The sequence below is a fragment of the Pristiophorus japonicus genome, chromosome 11 (genome assembly GCF_044704955.1).
Source record: "Pristiophorus japonicus isolate sPriJap1 chromosome 11, sPriJap1.hap1, whole genome shotgun sequence".
Lineage (NCBI taxonomy): Eukaryota > Metazoa > Chordata > Chondrichthyes > Pristiophoridae > Pristiophorus > Pristiophorus japonicus.
The window spans coordinates 64742919-64761634 of record NC_091987.1 but is presented as its reverse complement, the minus strand read 5'-3'; the positions used below and the strand labels follow the sequence as shown (position 1 = coordinate 64761634).

General features: G+C 43.4%; 1 protein-coding gene across 6 annotated transcripts in view; it reads left to right on the top strand.

Moving 5' to 3' along the window:
- The window catches only part of dcaf6 (ddb1 and cul4 associated factor 6), a 214382-nt gene that overhangs the window by 99529 nt on the left and 96137 nt on the right, over window positions 1-18716 (top strand). For 4 of the 6 annotated variants that reach the window (XM_070893462.1, XM_070893460.1, XM_070893459.1 and 1 more), the window contains 2 exons: window positions 9059-9307; window positions 16489-16668. In XM_070893462.1, coding sequence (XP_070749563.1) covers window positions 9059-9307; window positions 16489-16668 — 429 coding nt within the window. The remainder of the gene's footprint in view (window positions 1-9058; window positions 9308-16488; window positions 16669-18716) is intronic. The other 2 variants (XM_070893463.1, XM_070893464.1) reach the window with 1 other exon arrangement.

The window sequence follows — 18716 nt, the reverse complement described above, 5'->3', positions numbered from 1 at the left end:
GACTCAGCTGCACTTACCTGCCCGCTCCCCATAACCCTTAATTCCCTTATTGGTTAAAAATCTATCTATCTGTGATTTGAATATATTCAACGAGCTAGCCTCAACTGCTTCCTTGGGCAGAGAATTCCACAGATACACAACCCTCTGGGAGAAGAAATTCCTTCTCAACTCGGTTTTAAATTGGCTCCCCCGTATTTTGAGGCTGTGCCCCCTAGTTCTAGTCTCCCCGACCAGTGGAAACAACATCTCTGCCTCTATCTTGTCTATCCCTTTCATTATTTTAAATGTTTCTATAAGATCACCCCTCATCCTTCTGAACTCCCAATGAGTAAAGACCCAGTCTACTCAATCTATCATCATAAGGTAACCCCCTCATCTCCGGAATCAGCCTAGTGAATCGTCTCTGTACCCCCTCCAAAGCTAGTATATCCTTCCTTAAGTAAGGTGACCAAAACTCAACGCAGTACTTCAGGTGCGGCTTTCATCCAGTTCTTCCTTGTCATTTGATGCCCTTCCAACTGCAGTCCTCATTGCATTGCCAGGTTGTGCAGAATGCAGCATTCTAAAATGGTGCCGTGCACTTTGGACCATATTGTAGGGAGCTCTCAGATTGATCCAGCCACCTAAATCTTGGCTTCAATATGGCAATGATGTGCTCTACAATGCTCCTGGTGGTTGTATGCCTGTGATTGTACCCAAACTGATCAGGCTTGTTGGAGTTGCAGGAGGTGGTGTTATCAGCCATGTGTGTAGGTGGTATCCCTTGTCCCCTAGCAGCCATCCTCTAACATTCCTGATGAATGAGTGTTGCAGGATGAAGGAGTTACATAAGAACATAAGAAATAGGAGCAGGAGTAGGCCATATGGCCTCTCGAGCCTGCTCCGTCATTCAATACGATCATGGCTGATCCGATCATGGACTCAGGTCCACTTCCCTGTTTGCTCTCCTTAACCCCTTTTTCCCTTATCGTTTAAGAAACTGTCTATTTCTGCCTTAAATTTATTCAATGTCCCAGCTTCCACAGCTCTCTGAGGCAGCGAATTCCACAGATCCACAACCCTCAAAGAAGAAATTTCTCCTCATCTCAGTTTAAATGGGCGGCCCCTTATTCTAAGATTATGCCCTCTAGTTCTAGTCTCCCCTATCAGAGGAAACATCCTCTCTGCACCCACCTTGTCAAGCCCCCTCATAATCTTATATTTTTCAATAAGATCACCTTTCATTCTTCTGAATTCCAAAGATTAGAGGCCCAACCTACTCAACCTTTCCTCATAAGTCAAACCCCTCGCCTCCGGAATCAACCTAGTGAACCTTCTCTGAACTGCCTCCAAAGCATATCCTTTCGTAAATATGGAAACCAAAACTGCATGCAGTATTCCAAGTGTGGCCTCACCAATACCCTGTACAACTGTAGCAAGACTTCCCTGCTTTTATACTCCATCCCCTTTGCAATAAAGGCCAAGATTCCATTGGCCTTCCTGATCACTTGCTGTACCTACATACTAACCTTTTGTGTTTCATGCACAAGTACCCCCAGGTCCTGCTGTACTGCAGCACTTTGCAATCTTTCTCCATTTAAATAATAACTTGTTCTTTGATTTTTTTTCTGCCAAAGTGCATGACCTCACACTTTCCAACATTATACAGGTTGAGCGTCTGAAATCCGGAAACCTCGGGACCTAGGCCGTTCCGGATTTTGGAACGTCTTTGCCTGGGCCGAGGTAGGTGGGGTCGGGCAGCCGAGGTAAGGGGATGAGGTCAGCCCGCCGAGGTAAGGGGGAGAAGTGGGTGAGCCGGGGCCGGGGCGAAGTCGGGCCGGGGCAAGGTCGCTGAGGGCCAGTGCGGGCGAAAAAACAAACAAGCAATCTAAAGCTCAGAAAGCCCAAGAGCGGAGGACCTCTTCGCCATGCTGGCAGGCGGCAAGCTGTTCACCAAGTTGGACCTCACTTCAACCTATATGACCCAGGAACTGGCCACCAAATCTAAACTGCTGACCCCATCACCACGCACAAGGGACTGTTTTGCATATAACAAGTGCTCGTTTGGCATTCAATCAACGGCTGCGATTTTTCAACGCAACATGGAAAGCCTGCTTAAATCCATTCCTGGAACGATCGTATTCTAGGACGACATTCTCATCACGGGTCAAGACACCGAGGAACATCTCCACAACCTGGAGGAGGTGCTACACCGACTGGACCGGGTAGGCCTGCGACTAAAGAAGTCTAAATGCATGTTCTTAGCTCCTGAAGTTGAGTTACTGGGCAGGAGGGTTGCTACAGATGGGATTCGGCCCACCGAATCCAAAACAGACGATTCGACGAGCACCCAGGCCCTGCAACACATTGCAACTGTGTTCAGTCCTGGGACAGTTGAACTATTTTGGGAACTTTCTGCCAAACTTGAGCACGTTGTTGGAGCCACTACACGTGCTCCTGTGTAAGGGTTGCGATTGGTTTTGGGGGGACTGTCAGGAACAGGCTATTGATCGGGCGCGAAACCTACTGTGTTCAAACAAGCTGTTGACCCTGTACGACTCCTGTAAAAGTTTAGTTCTGACATGTAATGCATCGTTCTATGGGGTTGGGTGCGTGTTGCAGCAGGGTAATGCTGAGGGTCAGCTACAACCTGTGGCTTATGCCTCCAGATTGCGCTCTCAAGCAGAACGGGGCTATGGGATGGTCGAGAAGGAAGTGCTCGCATGTGTCTATGGTGTAAAAAAAACCGCATCAGTACCTCTTTGGTAGGAAGTTTGAATTCGAGACGAACCATAAGCTACTCACATCCCTGTTGTCAGACAGCAAGGCTGTCAATGCCAACGCATCAACTCGCATACAGCGATGGGCTCTCACACTAGCGGCTTATGACTACTCCATCCGGCACCGGCCCGACACTGAAAATTGCGCTGACGCGCTCAGCAGGCTTCCACTGACCACCACCAAGGGGGCAGCTAAGCAAAGCGCTGAGATGGTCATGGCTGTCGATGCCTTCGATAGTGCAGGCTCCCCTATCACAGCCCGCCAGATCAAAATCTGGACAAACAGGGATCCCTCCTATCCCTGATTTAAAAAATGTGTCCTGACTGGGGATTGGGCACACGGAGCATGCCCTGAGGAGGTCAGACCGTTCCACAGACGGATGGATGAGCTCTCCATCCAAGCTATGGGCAGCCGGGTAGTCATGCCCGAGAAGGGCAGGGAGGCGTTCATCAGGGAACTCCACAGCGAGCACCCAGGCGTTGTGCTGATGAAGGCCATTGCCCGGTCACACGTTTGGTGGCCCGGAATTGACTCAGACCTGGAAAACTGTGTTCGCAGGTGCACGACATGTGCCCAGCTGGATAATGCCCCAGGGAGGCTCCGCTCAGCCCGTGGCCCTGGCCCACCAAGCCATGGTCACGCATTCACGTTGACGACGCGGGCCCGTTCATGGGGAAGCTGTTCCTTATCGTTATAGATGTGTACTCAAAATGGATCGAGTGCATCATCCTGAATTCACGCACGTTATCCACCACCGTCGAAAGCCTACGTGCGATTTTCACAACCCATGGCTTGCTGGACATCCTGGTTAGTGATAATGGCCCGTGTTTCACGAGCTATGAATTCCAGGAGTTTATGTCAGGCAATGGCATCAAACACGTCAGGACTGCGCCGTTCAAGCCGGCCTCAAAAGGCCAGGCGGAACGTGCAGTTCAAATCGTTAAGCAAGGTATACTCAGGATTCAAGGACCCTCCCTACAATGCCTCCTATCACGCCTCCTGCTGGCCTATAGATTCCGCCCGCACTCGCTCACGGGGGTCCCGCCCGCAGAGCTACTCATGAAACGGACACTCAAAACTCGGTTGTCCCTCATCCACCCAGTTCTGACCGACATAGTTGAGGGCAAGCGCAAGTCGCAAAACGAGTACCATGACCGTAATTCGAGGGGGAGATGTATAGAAATAAATGATCCTGTATTCGCCCTCAATCACGCCATGGGGCCCAAATGGCTCGAGGGTACTGTAATTGACAAAGAAGGGAATAGGGTCATTGTGGTAAAACTCAACAATGGCCAAATATGCCGTAAGCATCTGGACCAAGTCAAAAAAAAGGTTCAGCAAGGACACGGAGGAACCTGAAGAAGACCATGAGATGGAGCTCACACTACTGCCAGTGAATGTGCAACAAAAGCAATCAGAGGAATGCACAATCCCTGAGGTCAGCCTGGACAGGCCGGAATCACCACAGGTGACAGACACTCACATCAGTGTCCAACAACCAGAGCCCCAACTGCGGCGCTCCACGAGGGAGCGCAGACCACCTGAAAGACTAAACCTATGATCCCAATAAGACTTTGAGGGGGGGTGGAAAGGTGACGTCATGTTTGTAACTACAATGTAATACCACTGTATTACTGTATACACTCAACTTAGATACACACCTTGACCACGGGGTGAACTTGTGGGAGACACTCCTTACCTGATCACTCGGGTATATAAAAGGAGGTCCCACGCAGGGTCATCACTTCTGGAGTGCTATAATAAAGATTCAAGGTCACAGAGTGGCCTTGTCCCTGGAATGTGCCTCGAATGGTTTTATGCTGTAGAGTAAGGACTTTACAGCCGGGACGAAGTTGGGCCGCCGAAGGCAGGAGCGAGATTGGGCTGGAGTATGGTTGGGCCGCTGAAGGGTCGCCGAGGGCCGGGGTGTGGTAGGGCCGGGCCGGAGCTAGGCCGGGCCGCTGAAGGCCGGGGCAAAGTCGCGTCGCCGAGGCAGGGGAAGTCCGGATTTCAGAACATTTTCCGGTTTCCGTACAAGCCCACCATGGATCGGCCCGGTGTCCGGATTCCGGAACATTCCGAATTTTGGAACTCAGGATTTTGGATTCTCAACCTGTACTCCATCTGCCAAATTTTTGTACACTCACTTAGCCTGTCTGTGCTTTTGCAGATTTTTTGTGTCCTCGTCACACATTGCTTTTCCTCCCATCTTTGTATAATCAGCAAACTTGGCTACATTACATTCGGTCCCTTCCTTCAACTTGTTAATATAGATTGTAAATAGTTGGGGTCCCAGCACTGATCCCTGCGGCACACCACTGGTTACTGATTGCCAAGCTGAGAATGAACCATTTATCCCGACTCTGTTTTCTGTTCATTAGCCAATCCTCTATCCATGCTAATATATTACCATTGTGTGGCAGTTGAGGCAGCTGACAGCAAAACTGGCGCAGACTTGCATTATCCTTCTCCTGTGATCATGTACCAGCTGTAAATTGATGGAATGAAAGCTCTTCATGTTCACAAAAGCTCCTGGTTCATCTCCTTACGCCTTGATAGTTACAGGAATGCAATCTATTATGCCCTGAACATGAGGCCAGCCAGCCACTACTGCACATCCCAAAGTTCTCTCATTCTATCTGTTGCCGTCTATGGGGAAGGTAATCTGGTTCTAGCAAAGAGGGCATTAGTGACCTGTTTGATGCTGCCGTGGAACGTAGACTGGGAGAATCGGGTGATGTCCCCAGTAGAAGCATGAAAGGAGCCTGAGACTAAAAACTTAAGGATGGTGGTAACTTTGACAACCACTGGCAAAGCATTGTCCCTGGTCCAGCAGGCAGCAGGACCTACTCCAACAGGCTGTTTAGATCATCATCAGCATGTCTGATGAAGTACAGCCTCTTGATACAGTGCTCCTCAAAGATATCCAGGAAACTAACTCTTGGCCGACAGACCCTTTTGGGCTCGATAAAGCCTTTTACAAGCAGCCTGCCTCACTTTCTGTCTTCAAATAAAGCCCACCTGCTGCTTCTGATTGTTGAGGCTGCTGCTGCAACTGCTCCTCCTCTTCTAACTGTTACTTCATCCAAAGCAAAGAAGCAAAAATGGCACCTATGATAAGCAGTGAGTGTTTAATCAGAATGAATAAGTAAAAAAAAACAAGCAATCTAAAGCTCAAAGCCCTTCAAAATCCACTAAGCTCAATAGCACACTGATCCCTATGATCTGTGCCTGCAATTGAGTGCCCCTTTAAATAGTGTTTCCAATCATGTAAATAAGTGTGTGAAGTCAGTCCCAAGGGGTGTTATTCAGCAGGCTGGCCGCTGGGCATAATTCTGATCCGCATAGTTAAAATCGCATTGGGGTCCTGATTACATCATAGGATCTGATTTGCATTTATTGCTTAAACAAAGGGGACTACAGTGGGATGAGGGCAGAGTTGGCAAAAGTAGACTGGAAACACAGACTAAACAGTGGCACAATTGAGGAACATTGGAGGACTTTTAAGGAGCTCTTTCATAGTGCTCAACAAAAATATATTCCAGTGAAAAAGAAGGGTGGTAAGAGAAGGGATAACCAGCCGTGGATAACCAAGGAAAAAAAGGAGAGTATCAAATTAAAAACCAATGCGTATAAGGTGGCCAAGGCTAGTGGGAAAATAGTAGATTGAAAAAATTTTAAACGACAGCAAAGAATGACTAAGAAAGCAATAAAGAAAGGAAAGATGGATTACGAAGGTAAACTTGCGCAAAACATAAAAACGGATAGTAAAAGCTTTTACAGATATATAAAACGGAAAAGAGTGACTAAAGTAAATGTTGGTCCCTTAGAAGATGAGAAGGGGGATTTAATAATGGGAAATGTGGAAATGGCTGAGACCTTAAACAATTATTTTGCTTCGGTCTTCACAGTGGAAGACACAGAAACCACGCCAGAAATTGCTGGTCACAGAAATGTGGGAAGGGAGGACCTTGAGAGAATCACTATCACTAGGGGGGTAGTGCTGGACAGGCTAATGGGACTCAAGGTAGACAAGTCCCCTGGTCCTGATGAAATGTATCCCAGGGTATTAAAAGAGATGGCGGAAGTTATAGCAGATGCATTGGTTATAATCTACCAAAATTCTCTGGACTCTGGGGAGGTACCAGCGGATTGGAAAGCAGCTAATGTAATGTCTCTGTTTAAGAAAGGGGGCAGACAAAAGGCAGGTAACTATAGGCCGGTTAGTTTAACATCTGTAGTGGGGAAAATGCTTGAAACTATCATTAAGGAAGAAATAGCGGGACATCTAGATAGGAATAGTGCAATCAAGCAGACGCAGCATGGATTCATGAAGGGGAAATCATGTTTAACTAATTTACTGGAATTCTTTGAGGATATAACGAGCATGGTGGATAGAGGTGTACCGATGGATGTGGTGTATTTAGATTTTCAAAAGGCATTCGATAAGGTGCCACACAAAAGGTTACTGCAGAAGATAAAGGTACGCGGAGTCAGTGGAAATGTATTAGTATAGATAGAGAATTGGCTGGCTAACAGAAAGCAGAGAGTCGGGATAAATGGGTCCTTTTCGGGTTGGAAATCGGTGGTTAGTGGTGTGCCACGGGGATCGGTGCTGAGACCACAACTGTTTACAATATACATAGATGACCTGGAAGAGGGGACAGAGTGTAGTGTAACAAAATTTGCAGATGACACAAAGATTAGTGGGAAAGCGGGTTGTGTAGAGGATACAGAGAGGCTGCAAAGAGATTTAGATAGGTTAAGCGAATGGGCTAAGGTTTGGCAGATGGAATACAATGTCGGAAAGTTGAGGTCATCCACCTTGCGGGGGGAAAAAAACAGTAAAAAGGAATATTATTTGAATGGGGAGAAATTACAACATGCTGCGGTGCAGAGGGACCTGGGGGTCCTTGTGCATGAATCCCAAAAAGTTAGTTTGCAGGTGCAACAGGTAATCAGGAAGGCGAATGGAATGTTGGCCTTCATTGTGAGAGGGATGGAGTACAAAAGCAGGGAGGTCCTTCTGCAACTGTACAGGGTATTGGTGAGGCCGCACCTGGAGTACTGCGTGCAGTTTTGGTCACTTTACTTAAGGAAGGATATACTAGCATTGGAGGGGGTACAGAGACGATTCACGAGGCTGATTCCGGAGATGAGGGGGTTACCTTATGATGATAGATTGAGTAGACTGGGTCTTTACTCGTTGGAGTTCAGAAGGATGAGGAGTGATCTTATAGAAACATTTAAAATAATGAAAGGGATAGACAAGATAGAGGCAGAGAGGTTGTTTCCACTGGTCGGGGAGACTAGAACTAGGGGGCACAGCCTCAAAATACGGGGGAGCCAATTTAAAACCGAGTTGAGAAGGAATTTCTTCTCCCAGAGGGTTGTGAATCTGTGGAATTCTCTGCCCAAGGAAGCAGTTGAGGCTAGCTCATTGAATGTATTCAAATCACAGATAGATAGATTTTTAACCAATAAGTCAATTGAGGGTTATGGGGAGCGGGCGGGTAAGTGGAGCTGAGTCCACGGCCAGATCAGCCATGATCTTGTTGAATGGCGGAGCAGGCTCGAGGGGCTAGATGGCCTACTCCTGTTCCTAATTCTTATGTTCTTATGTTCTTATTAATGAGGCACCCGCCTGTTTTTGGCCGGTACATTTGTCATCGGATTCAGCTCCCGAGTTAAAATGGTGGTTAGTGGGTTTCCAGTGTGGGAACGGGACGGTAAGTCAATCTTCATTATGTTAACGGCCCGCCTATCCCGTTCTTGCTCTGTGAGTTTAAATAAAATGTTGTAACAAATAAAATGAAAAAACTCAAAAGTGATTGAGAGACAATTTTGTAGAGTATATTTAGTTCCACAATGAACAGGATTAAAGACACTGAAACTACTTGGGTCTCTATAAAGCTATCACAAAGAAATGTTTGCCCCATCATCTTGGTCTGTTTTCCAAACCCAGATCTTAAAAATAACGGGACTTTGTTTTAACGATGTTAGCTGAAAACCCAAGTATGTGAAAATCTTCCTCCAAAGTGAAATTCCTTAAAAGCTTCCAACTCTCTAAAATGTAACCTCCGCCAGTATTTTAAGTATGAGATTGCAGCTCCACACGCCAAGTCAGCAATGATCATTTACAAGTAGTTACTTTTTTCTTCCCCTCTAAAATCAGTGTAGCAAACTTGCAAAGTTTTATTTTGTTTATGCTAACTTTGTTCACTATAATGCGAAGTACAATGTTGGTGAAAATCTGGAGTTTTGATTTGAAAATACTGGGGTTACTCTCTTATGACAGGAAGCATTGGTAGATCAGAAGTGCCAGATTCAAGCACACCAGCTGCCCAAGAAGAAACCGGAGAAGGTACAATGGAGGTTGATGCTCCAGCTGATCAGCTGCCTCAGTCTTCGTCTTCCTCCACAGTTTCAGCTCAGGCTCCATCAACATCCTCCTCAACTGCTGGCTCCTCTTCCACTTCTCTCCTCTCTTCACCTGATGGTGAACACAAGCGCCCCCCTCAGTCAACTGACAATCCCCCACAATCAGGTAAGAAGACACATGGCTGTAAATGCTCGTTATAGTACGGATAACACTTTCTTTTTAATAAAAGAATATCTACATTGGATTTCCAGCTATTTTTCCAAGAGCTTGATCTATGAAATTTTGGTTTCAGTTTGAACTGGCTTCCTATTTAACATTTCCCCTAAATAAAATGCCTATATAGGTGTGACATCCAAAATCTGGAATGTTCCGGAGTCTGAACACCAGGCCGATCCGTGGCGGGGTCGTCCGGAAACCGGAAAATGTTCCGAAATCCAAACTCCACCAACTCGGCTCCCCACCTTGGCTGCCCGACCTCCCCCCGACCTCCGATGGCCCAACTTCCCCCCCTGCCCCCCTGCCGACCTCCGGCAGCCTGACTGACACCCTGCCCCCATCCCCTACCCTACCTACCTTGGCCTAGGCAAAGACATTTCGGAAATATCCGGAACGGCCTCGGTCCCAAGGTTTCCGGCTTTTGGATGTCACACCTGTATTTGAGAAAGTAAATATGTCCTAATCCTTTAAGAGCATTGGATTCCTGTTCATATCCTAGCTTTAAGTTTTTTAGAATCAATACCATTCAAATTTTGTTTCTGTGGCACACCTCAAAGTGCAGAGGAACGGGGCAAGTTGGTAGGAGACATGCTGTGCCACTAAATACATGGCCTATTTGATGTGAAAGGCATAGGCATGGGGTAATTTGAAATAAAAGCAGCTATTTTGAAATTACTTCGCTTGCATTATTTAAGCAATGAAATTCCACATTGATACTCTATAATGATTCACAAATAGTACTACAATAGATGATTAATACCGTGGGGTTAGAAATTCGCCAGCCTGTCGATATTTGTTTTTTAACGTCATTTTTGTGAAAAAACAAGAAAAATTTCACCATTTTTTAACGGGGTAAATTTGGCCAAAACATACGCCTGTCGATAAAAAACCAGCACTGCTGGAGATTTTGTGTTGGAAACCACCGTCCTCACTAACTTTACCGCGAGGCCAATTTTGCCAAAAATCACAAGAGAAAACACAAAAAAAATTCAAAAAATAAATCAGAAAACATTAACAATACCCTTAAGTAATCAATCACTGAAAAATAATGTTTTTTTAAACAACCCTTCAACTTTCCTTTTTTGTAGATCTTCCTACTTACCGACGTTTCTGAGGCTGCAACGCCTGCTCTTCTCGAGTGTTGTTTTTCACCCGAGTACCGGTTTGCCAAACAGCCAAATTTAGGTGGTCCTATTTTTTTACATATGGCGATCCACTTTTTGCCGATATTTCAAAACCGCCATTCTTAACCTTTGGGGAATTTTGTTAGGTTTCTTTTGACAAAAAAAACACTTGTAATGCAAAAAAATCGTGTTGAAACATGCATTAGGCTAGCTAATTTCTAGCCCTGTATGTTGTGAGTTCCAAGTTGTATATGTTACTCCAGCATACCCAATGGGTGGCATTGATGAATTTATTTGTGACTTCATGCCTCATATCCAGTTTATTTCCAAATATTATGCAACCAAAAAATTGTACAGCAAATTTTGGAAAAATAATTGAAAATGCCAATTTACTTTCCTGTGACCAGCGGCTCATAGACTGGGCAATTGAAGTGCAGACTACATTGTAATCCTAGTTCTTTTCTGAAGTTAAATTCAGTATTTTACAACAGGCTGAATTTAACAGAATGTCTATCCTCATCCTTTCCTTCCCATTGAAACTGAAAGTCTGATTGATCGCTATTAAAACAGATCTATTATATGAGGATTTCTAGTGACAGTCACGTGAGCCATTTTTGGGCAAAATAATAGTTCTATAAAGCATGAATCTTTCTATAATATATAAAACCACATGGAGGATTCATTGGCTTATCAATGTTAGTGCCATCATTTTAGCACATGCAAAGGATTTTTGCTAAGATAGCTATAAATTGGTAGTTAGTTTCAAAAGGCCAGCAATAGCTAGATATAATGTCAAATGTTTTTAACTAAGTTATGCCTAAATGGAATGATTTTTGTGAGAGAAAATCCTTGCATGTATCCAAGTATGCAGCAATCTGGCTCAAGGCCTGTTGTAGTACAGTACCCTCTCCATTTGTTCAAAATGAGAACTATGGCACATTTGCTAAATATTACTAAACAGAAAGCAGCAAAAAATTAAGTTTTTGTCAATGCAATATTGAGCCCCTGACTGCTGAACTACAGATTGATTTTTGTTGCTTTAATTTAACATAAAAAAATCTTTTTAAAGCTTCTTTACACTTCCTCATCTTCTGTTAGTTTTGGATTTCATATAATGCTTTGTTGGATAACCGGCAGACCATAGATCATCTTTTTCTGCAGTGCAAATTACTGTTGGCATTGCCTGTCTGTGTGAATTATAAAATAGGTAGTCTTAATCATAACAATATGTGGTGTGTGCATGTTTGGTGTGTTTTACCACCATGATTCTTCTCTGGGACAGTGTATGGTGTGTGTCTTCTACTTCCTAATCATGTACTTCTAAATGTTTACCAAATGAGAAGAGGAAATAAGGTGGGATGGCTGCTGCATGTCAACAACTGCCTCTGTGAATGGGGGTGAACCAGTACCTAATTGTGCTGTTAGTAGACGGTTCTACAGGTACCACAGGCGTGGATATGGCAGTGCCTGGCTATCTGATGCATTTACAGTCATTTGAGCAGAGAACATTGGCTTGATTTATCCTCTTTCACTTTTCAGCTAAAATAATGTATTCAACAATACTTAGACACATTAACTAATTTATATGACAGGCTGTCAGCATTTGCATAATGTAGACCTTCCTTCAAAGCCTAAGACAAGCTTCAGCCTAATTGTGATGAAGGCACTGAACAATTAAATTCTGAATACAAACTAAGGTCATGCTTAGGTACATAGTAGAGAGTTTCCACAAGGTTCCTAAACCTAGTTACTTAATTATTCCTGGGGTTCAAATTTATAAAAGCGTATCAAAAGAAATAAGTGAGGAAATTGCATATGCATATAATTTTCCGAAGCTCTCTAGATTCAGGAATTGTGCCTTTTGGATTGGAAAATTGCAAAATACATTCCATTATTTAAGAAGGGGGAGAGGGAAAAAATAGGTAACTATCGACAGTTTAACATCAGTTGTGGTGAAGTTATTGGAATCTATCATCAGAGAGAGTGACTAAGCATTTGGACAAGTATCAGTTGATCAAAGAGAGTCAGCATGGATTAATGAAGGGAATGCCAAGTTTTGTTGAATTTTTTGAGCTCACTAACATGGTGGATAGGGGACTGTCTATGGATGTTGTCTATATGGACTTCTAGAAGGATTTTTGTAAGGTTCCGCACAAGAGATTATTACCAAAAAGGAGAGCACATGTAATTGGAGGTAACCTTCTGACATGGGTCAGTAATTGGGAGGTAGGAGACCGAAAGTAGGGTAAAGGATTTGTTCGCTGATTGGCGGGATGTGGGAGAAAGAGATAGACTGAGTACTTGCAGGGCAGTCGTCCTAAACTCAGTGATGGGCAAATTATTGGGAAAAATTCTGAGAGACAGTATTAATTGTCATTTAGAAAGGCGCAGATTAATCAAGGACAGTTAGCATGGATTTGTGAAGGGAAGGTCGTGTCTGACTAACTTGATAGAATTTTTTGAGGCGGTAATAAGGAGCGTCAATGAGGGTGGCATGTTTGATGTAGTCTACATGGATTTTAGCAAGGCTTTTGACAAGGTCCCACATGGCAGACTGCTCAGAAAAGCAAACACCCATGGGATCCAAGGGAAAGTGGCAAGTTGGATCCAAAATTGACTCAGTGGCAGGAAGCAAAGGGTAATGATCGGCAGGTGTTTTTGTGACTGGAAGGCTGTTTCCAATGAGGCTCAGTACTAGGTCCCTTGCTTTTTATGGTTTTAGAAATGATTTAGACTTCAATGTAGGGGGCATGATTAAGAAGTTTGCAGATGATATAAAAACTGCCGTGTGGTTGATGGTGAAGAAGACAGCTCACTGGTCAGGTGGGCAAAAGTGGCAAATTAAATTTAGTCTGAAGAAGTGTGGGGAGGGCTAACAGGGCAAAGAAATATGCAATAAATGTTAGGATACAGAGAAGTGTAGAGGAACAGAGGAACCTTTGTAGTGCATGTCCACAGATCCCCGAACATAACAGGATAGGTAGATAAGGTGATTAAGAAGGCATACAGGATGTTTGCTTTGGAACAGATGAAGCTGAGGGGAGATTTAATCGAGGTATATAAAATTATGAGGGGCCGAGATAGAGCGGATAGCAAGGACCTATTTCCCTTAGCAGAGAGGTCAATAACCAAGGGGCACAGACTTAAGGTAATTGGTAGAAGGATTAGAGCGATGTTGAGGAGAAATCTTTTCACCCAGAGGGCAGTGGGGGTCTGGACCTCACTGCCTGAAAGGGTGGTAGAGGCAAAAACCCTCATTATATTTAAAAAGTACTTGGATATGCCGTAACCTACAAGGTTATGGACCAAGAGCTGGAGAGTGGGAATAGGCTGGACAGCTCTTTTTTGACCGGCACAGACACGATGGGCTGAATGGCCTCCTTCTGTGCTGTAAACTTCTATGGTTCTGTGATTACATGATACTATGTGACAAGTGGTGCACTCCAGGGATCTGTACTGAAGTCTCAGCTTTTCAACATATACATTAATGACTTGAAGGAATAAAGACTTGTATTTCCAAGTTTGCAGATTATACTAAGTTAGGAGGCACAGTAAGTTATCTGGATGGATTCAAAAAATTACAAAGGGACATAGACAGGTTAATTTAGTGGACAAAACTAACAGGTGGAGTTCAATCTGGGGAACTGTTTGGATCTGACAAAGCCAATTTGAAATATTTTGGTGAGAGGTTAACGTTGGGGGCCCATGTACACAAATCACTAAAAGCTAATGCACAGTCGGCCTGGGGTTTTGAATTCTAAAGTGAAGAAATGACGCTTCAGTTGTACAGAGCCTTGGTCAAGCCCCATCTGGAGTTACTGTGTTCAGTTTTAGGCATCAATACCTCCGGAAATATATATTGGCCTTGGAAGGATAAATCCACCAGAATGATATCCGGGCTTAGTGTTAAATTATAAGGACAGTTTGCATGAATATGGCTTATATTCCTTTGAGTTTAGAAGATTGATCTATTTGAGCTATTTAAAATGATTAAAGGATTTGATTGGGTAGATACAGAGAAATTAACTCTCCAATGGGAGAATGCAGAATGAGGGGATAATGATCTTGAAATAAGAGGTAGGCCATTTAGAAGTGAAATTAAGTAGCACTTTTTCACACACAGGGTCGTGGAAATGTAGAATTCTCTCCCCCAAAGATTATGGATGCTGGATCAATTAACATTTTAAAGACTGAGATGAAAAGATTTGTGTTAGGTAAAGGGTATCAAGGGATATGGAACAAGGGCGTACAAATGGAGTTGAGGTACAGATCAGCTATGATCTAATTGAATGGTGGAACAGGCTCAACGAGCTGAATGGTCTACTCAATCCTATGACTCTCTCCTCCCTTTGATGAGGATCCAAACAATCAATCCAAGCAGCTTTCCTAAAGTAAAGCTCTAGGATATGTCAGTGCTAGATTTTTTTTGGTATGCCATTTGAAATGTCCTTTTATACCTGTAGATGGGAGGTTAAGAACAACTCGCATTTATAGCACACTTTAAAATAGTAAAACGTCCTAAGATGCTTCACCAGAGCTTTATCAAACTAAATTTAACACCGAGTCACATAAGGAGATTTTAGGCTAGGTGACCAAAAGCTTGGTCAAAGAGGTAGGTTTTAAATAGCATCTTAAAGGAGGAGAGAGGTTTAGGAAGGGAATTCCAGAGTTTAGGGCCTAGGCAGCTGAAGGCATGGCCGCCAATGGAGGAGCAATAAAAATCAGGATGCATAAGAGGCCAGAATTGGAAGAGTGCAGAGATCTTGGAGGGTTGTAGGGCTGGAGGAGGTTAGAGAGATAAGTAGGGGTGAAGTCATGGAGGGATTTGAAAACCAAGATGAAAATTTTTAAATCAAAGTGTTACCAGACCGGGAGCCAATATAGATCAGCGAGCACAGGAGTGATGGGTGAACGGGACTTGATACAAGTTAGGATACTGGTGGCAAAGTTTTTGATGAGCTCAAGTTTATAGAGGGTACAAGGTAGGATGCTGGCCAAAAGAGCATTGGGATGGTCGAGTCTAGAGATAACTTAGGCATGGATGAGGGTTTCAGCAACAAATGAGCTGAGTGGGGGCGGAGACGGCCCATGTTACGGAGGTGGAATTAGACTGTTTTGGTGACGGAGTGGATATAGAGTCAGAAAGAACACTACGGTTCAGCCTCCAACAGTGGCCAGGGAGAGGGATGGAGTTGGTGGCTAGGGTACAGAGTTCGTGACGCAGACTGAAGACAATGGCTTCGGTCTCCCCAATATTTAATTAGAGGAAATTTCTGCTCATCCAATACTGGCTGTCAGACAAGCAGCATGACAAATCAGAGGCAGTGGATGGATTGAGAGAGGTGATAGTGAGGTAGAGCTGGGTGTCATCAGCGACATGTGGAACATGACATGATGATTAGTTAAAGATTAATATTAGGAAGTGCGACCATGGACATTTGATTGCACTCCTCCAGAAGGACAACTTATTAATTACCTACTAGGCACCATCTAGAATCTCAGAGTAGTGCATTGTTTGGCAAGACACACATTTCTATTTAAGTCTTCCTTCTGTAAGCACATGTTGTCCAACTTCTTATGATTTTGTGTCAACATTTATATTTGAAAATGCTCTATGTAAAGACCTACAGACAGAACCATCACTAAGAAAATGCAAGTAACCCGAGACCAACACTGTGGGAAATCTACTAGTTGCCAGAACTTAAATTTAAATATACTCGTTGCTAATTCATAGTTCTTCAGTTCAGTCTGCTAATATGTGCCTGTAGATAGGAAATCTGATATTATTGCTTGACGGTAAGCATGTTACAGTTTTGCTAAATCATAGGGCATCCTTAGACTCAAGATCACTTTAGAAAGGGACACTGGTATTCATTCTGATCTTTGTCTTTTGATTATAAATGTTTAAATACCAATGAACTGTTTTTTTTCCCTTTTTTGTTTTGACCTTTTCTTACATCTGACTTTCCTTTTGCTTCTGTCATTAACTGTTTCTGTCTGTGTCAGAATTAAGAGCTCAGTCCATTCGAACATCTGGGGTAAGTTTAGTCAGTAAACGTCTACAGCAACTGAGACTTTTGAAGGCTGAACAACAGAAACAGCAAGATCTGGCAAAGAAGTCTTCATCACAGCCTGCCTCTGACCATTTCACCCATGAAGGCTCCTCACTGCATCCTAATATTTCAGGTTGCTTTAAAATCTATCCTAGAAACTAGATACGATTTTTCCATTTAATTCCTTATTTTGCTCCATACTTACAAGTTAATAAAATTAGTTCTGTTGAATTGCCATTTAATGTGCTAAACCTTTTAACAATAATATAGAAATGGGAAAGCCTGGAAATTACTGTAGAAGTAATTGCTGGATAAACAAACATGTTATGTAGCATTTCTAAATACTTAAAATGTGCCTGCCTTGTGTCTGCTAGTAAATTCAAATGTCCTTAATTTTCAACAGTGGAGTAAGGCTAAAATTATCTATACAGTCTAGTTCTAAGTAGAAAATAATATTTTTGTGAAATCTTTGTTTTAAACCGTTAGACATTGGTGCCTCCTCGTAGTAACCATTAGAAATGGATTGAAACTAAATTAGCATTTTGGAGTGGTGGTATGAGAAGGCTGACTTTTTTTGTGGGTGGGTATGGTTTTATTTGTTGGAATTGTAACTACTGTAGGACAATACAAGTGTACATTGTAACATGAAGAATTTTACGGTGAAGAGATTCTAGTTTTCTTTATCCAAACTACGGTTTCTTGTGCTTAGTCTGCTTTCCCATGTGCAGCACTAATAAATTGATAGAGGTTGAATGTTTAAGTGCTGCAATGAAACATTTTCATGATATACCTTGGACCACTGGCGTGAATTGAAATCTGCTGAGTTAAAGATATTTGATTTCCCGTCTAGGATGAATAGATGATTATGCTATTTTTGTGCTGAATTTATATACCGGGTTGATAATTGCCAGGCAGGAATGCTGCGAAGCGAGCAAGCGACCCATCCAGAAGTAGTATCAGGGAGGTTCGACTGATTTTAACACCATTTTAAAAATGTACCTTGCTGGGCCTCTTATAACCCTGGCTTCTGTTCCCAGCAGGTTTTTCCTGGCAGGGAACCTACTCAGGCTTTAGGTTAAAATAGCAGATCAAGGTGGGAAAGAGTGGGTAAGACCCCTGCTCAATTTTAATTGTTCCCTGCTTAACTCTTCCTGCCAGGTGGAAACTAAAATTGACTCCATAGTAATGTAAATCTGGCATAATAATCAGTAATAGAAACTAACTCAAATATGGCCACACCAAATCCAGCAAAGCCCGTCTAAGTTGGTGAACTGGTGTTCTGGCTCCACTGTAACTGAACTGCTTTAGTTGAGACAATTCTCTCTGTCTGCTGACGAGCATGTGTCTGACCCCCTTGGGCCAATAGGCTCGTTTTGGTAAGAGCTTACATTTATATAGTGCCTGTTACTTCCTCAGAACGTCCCAAAGTGCTTTACAGGCTATGAATTATTTTTGAAATATAGTCACTTGTAAAGTAGGCAAACATAGCAGCCAGTTCTGCACTGAATTGTTATCCTAGATTATATGCCCAAGTCTCAAGTGTGGCTTGAACCCACAACCTTCTGACTCTGATGTGAGTGCTGCCACTGAGTCAAGGCTGTCATGGATATCATACATGCCTACCCCTTCTGCAGTGATGTTCCAAGTTGAGAAGGACATTGGAGTATCCATTTTGTGTGGCTAATGTAATTAAGGGGATTGTATTTGAAGTCCATCTTTTGTTCCAGCTAGGTAACTAAAGTAACAATATAAGACTATTTGTGTGTGTATATAGGAACAGTTCCCTTGAATTCCACAATCCTATTGGCCGTGGTATCACAGTTACTTCTTATTCAGAAGGTCCCCCTCCTGCACTTCAGTATGTGATCTGTGCTGACACACAGTGCAGTACTGAGGGAGTGTTACATTCTCTCAGAAGCTCTTTCTGCCTGTTCAGATGGACGTTAAAAAACACATGGCACTTTTAAAGAAGATCGGGAAGTTCTCTGGTCATGCATCTTAATACTGTTTGTGAGACCTGGCTGTGTGCAAATTGGCTGCTATGCTTGCTTATTAAACAAGTGACTACACTTCAAAAGTAATTCATCGTTAAGTGCTTTGGAACATTCTGAAGATGTGAAAGTTGCTCTATAAATACAAGTTCTTTCCTTTCTTTTACATGGTTGAAAATTTGCTGCAGAA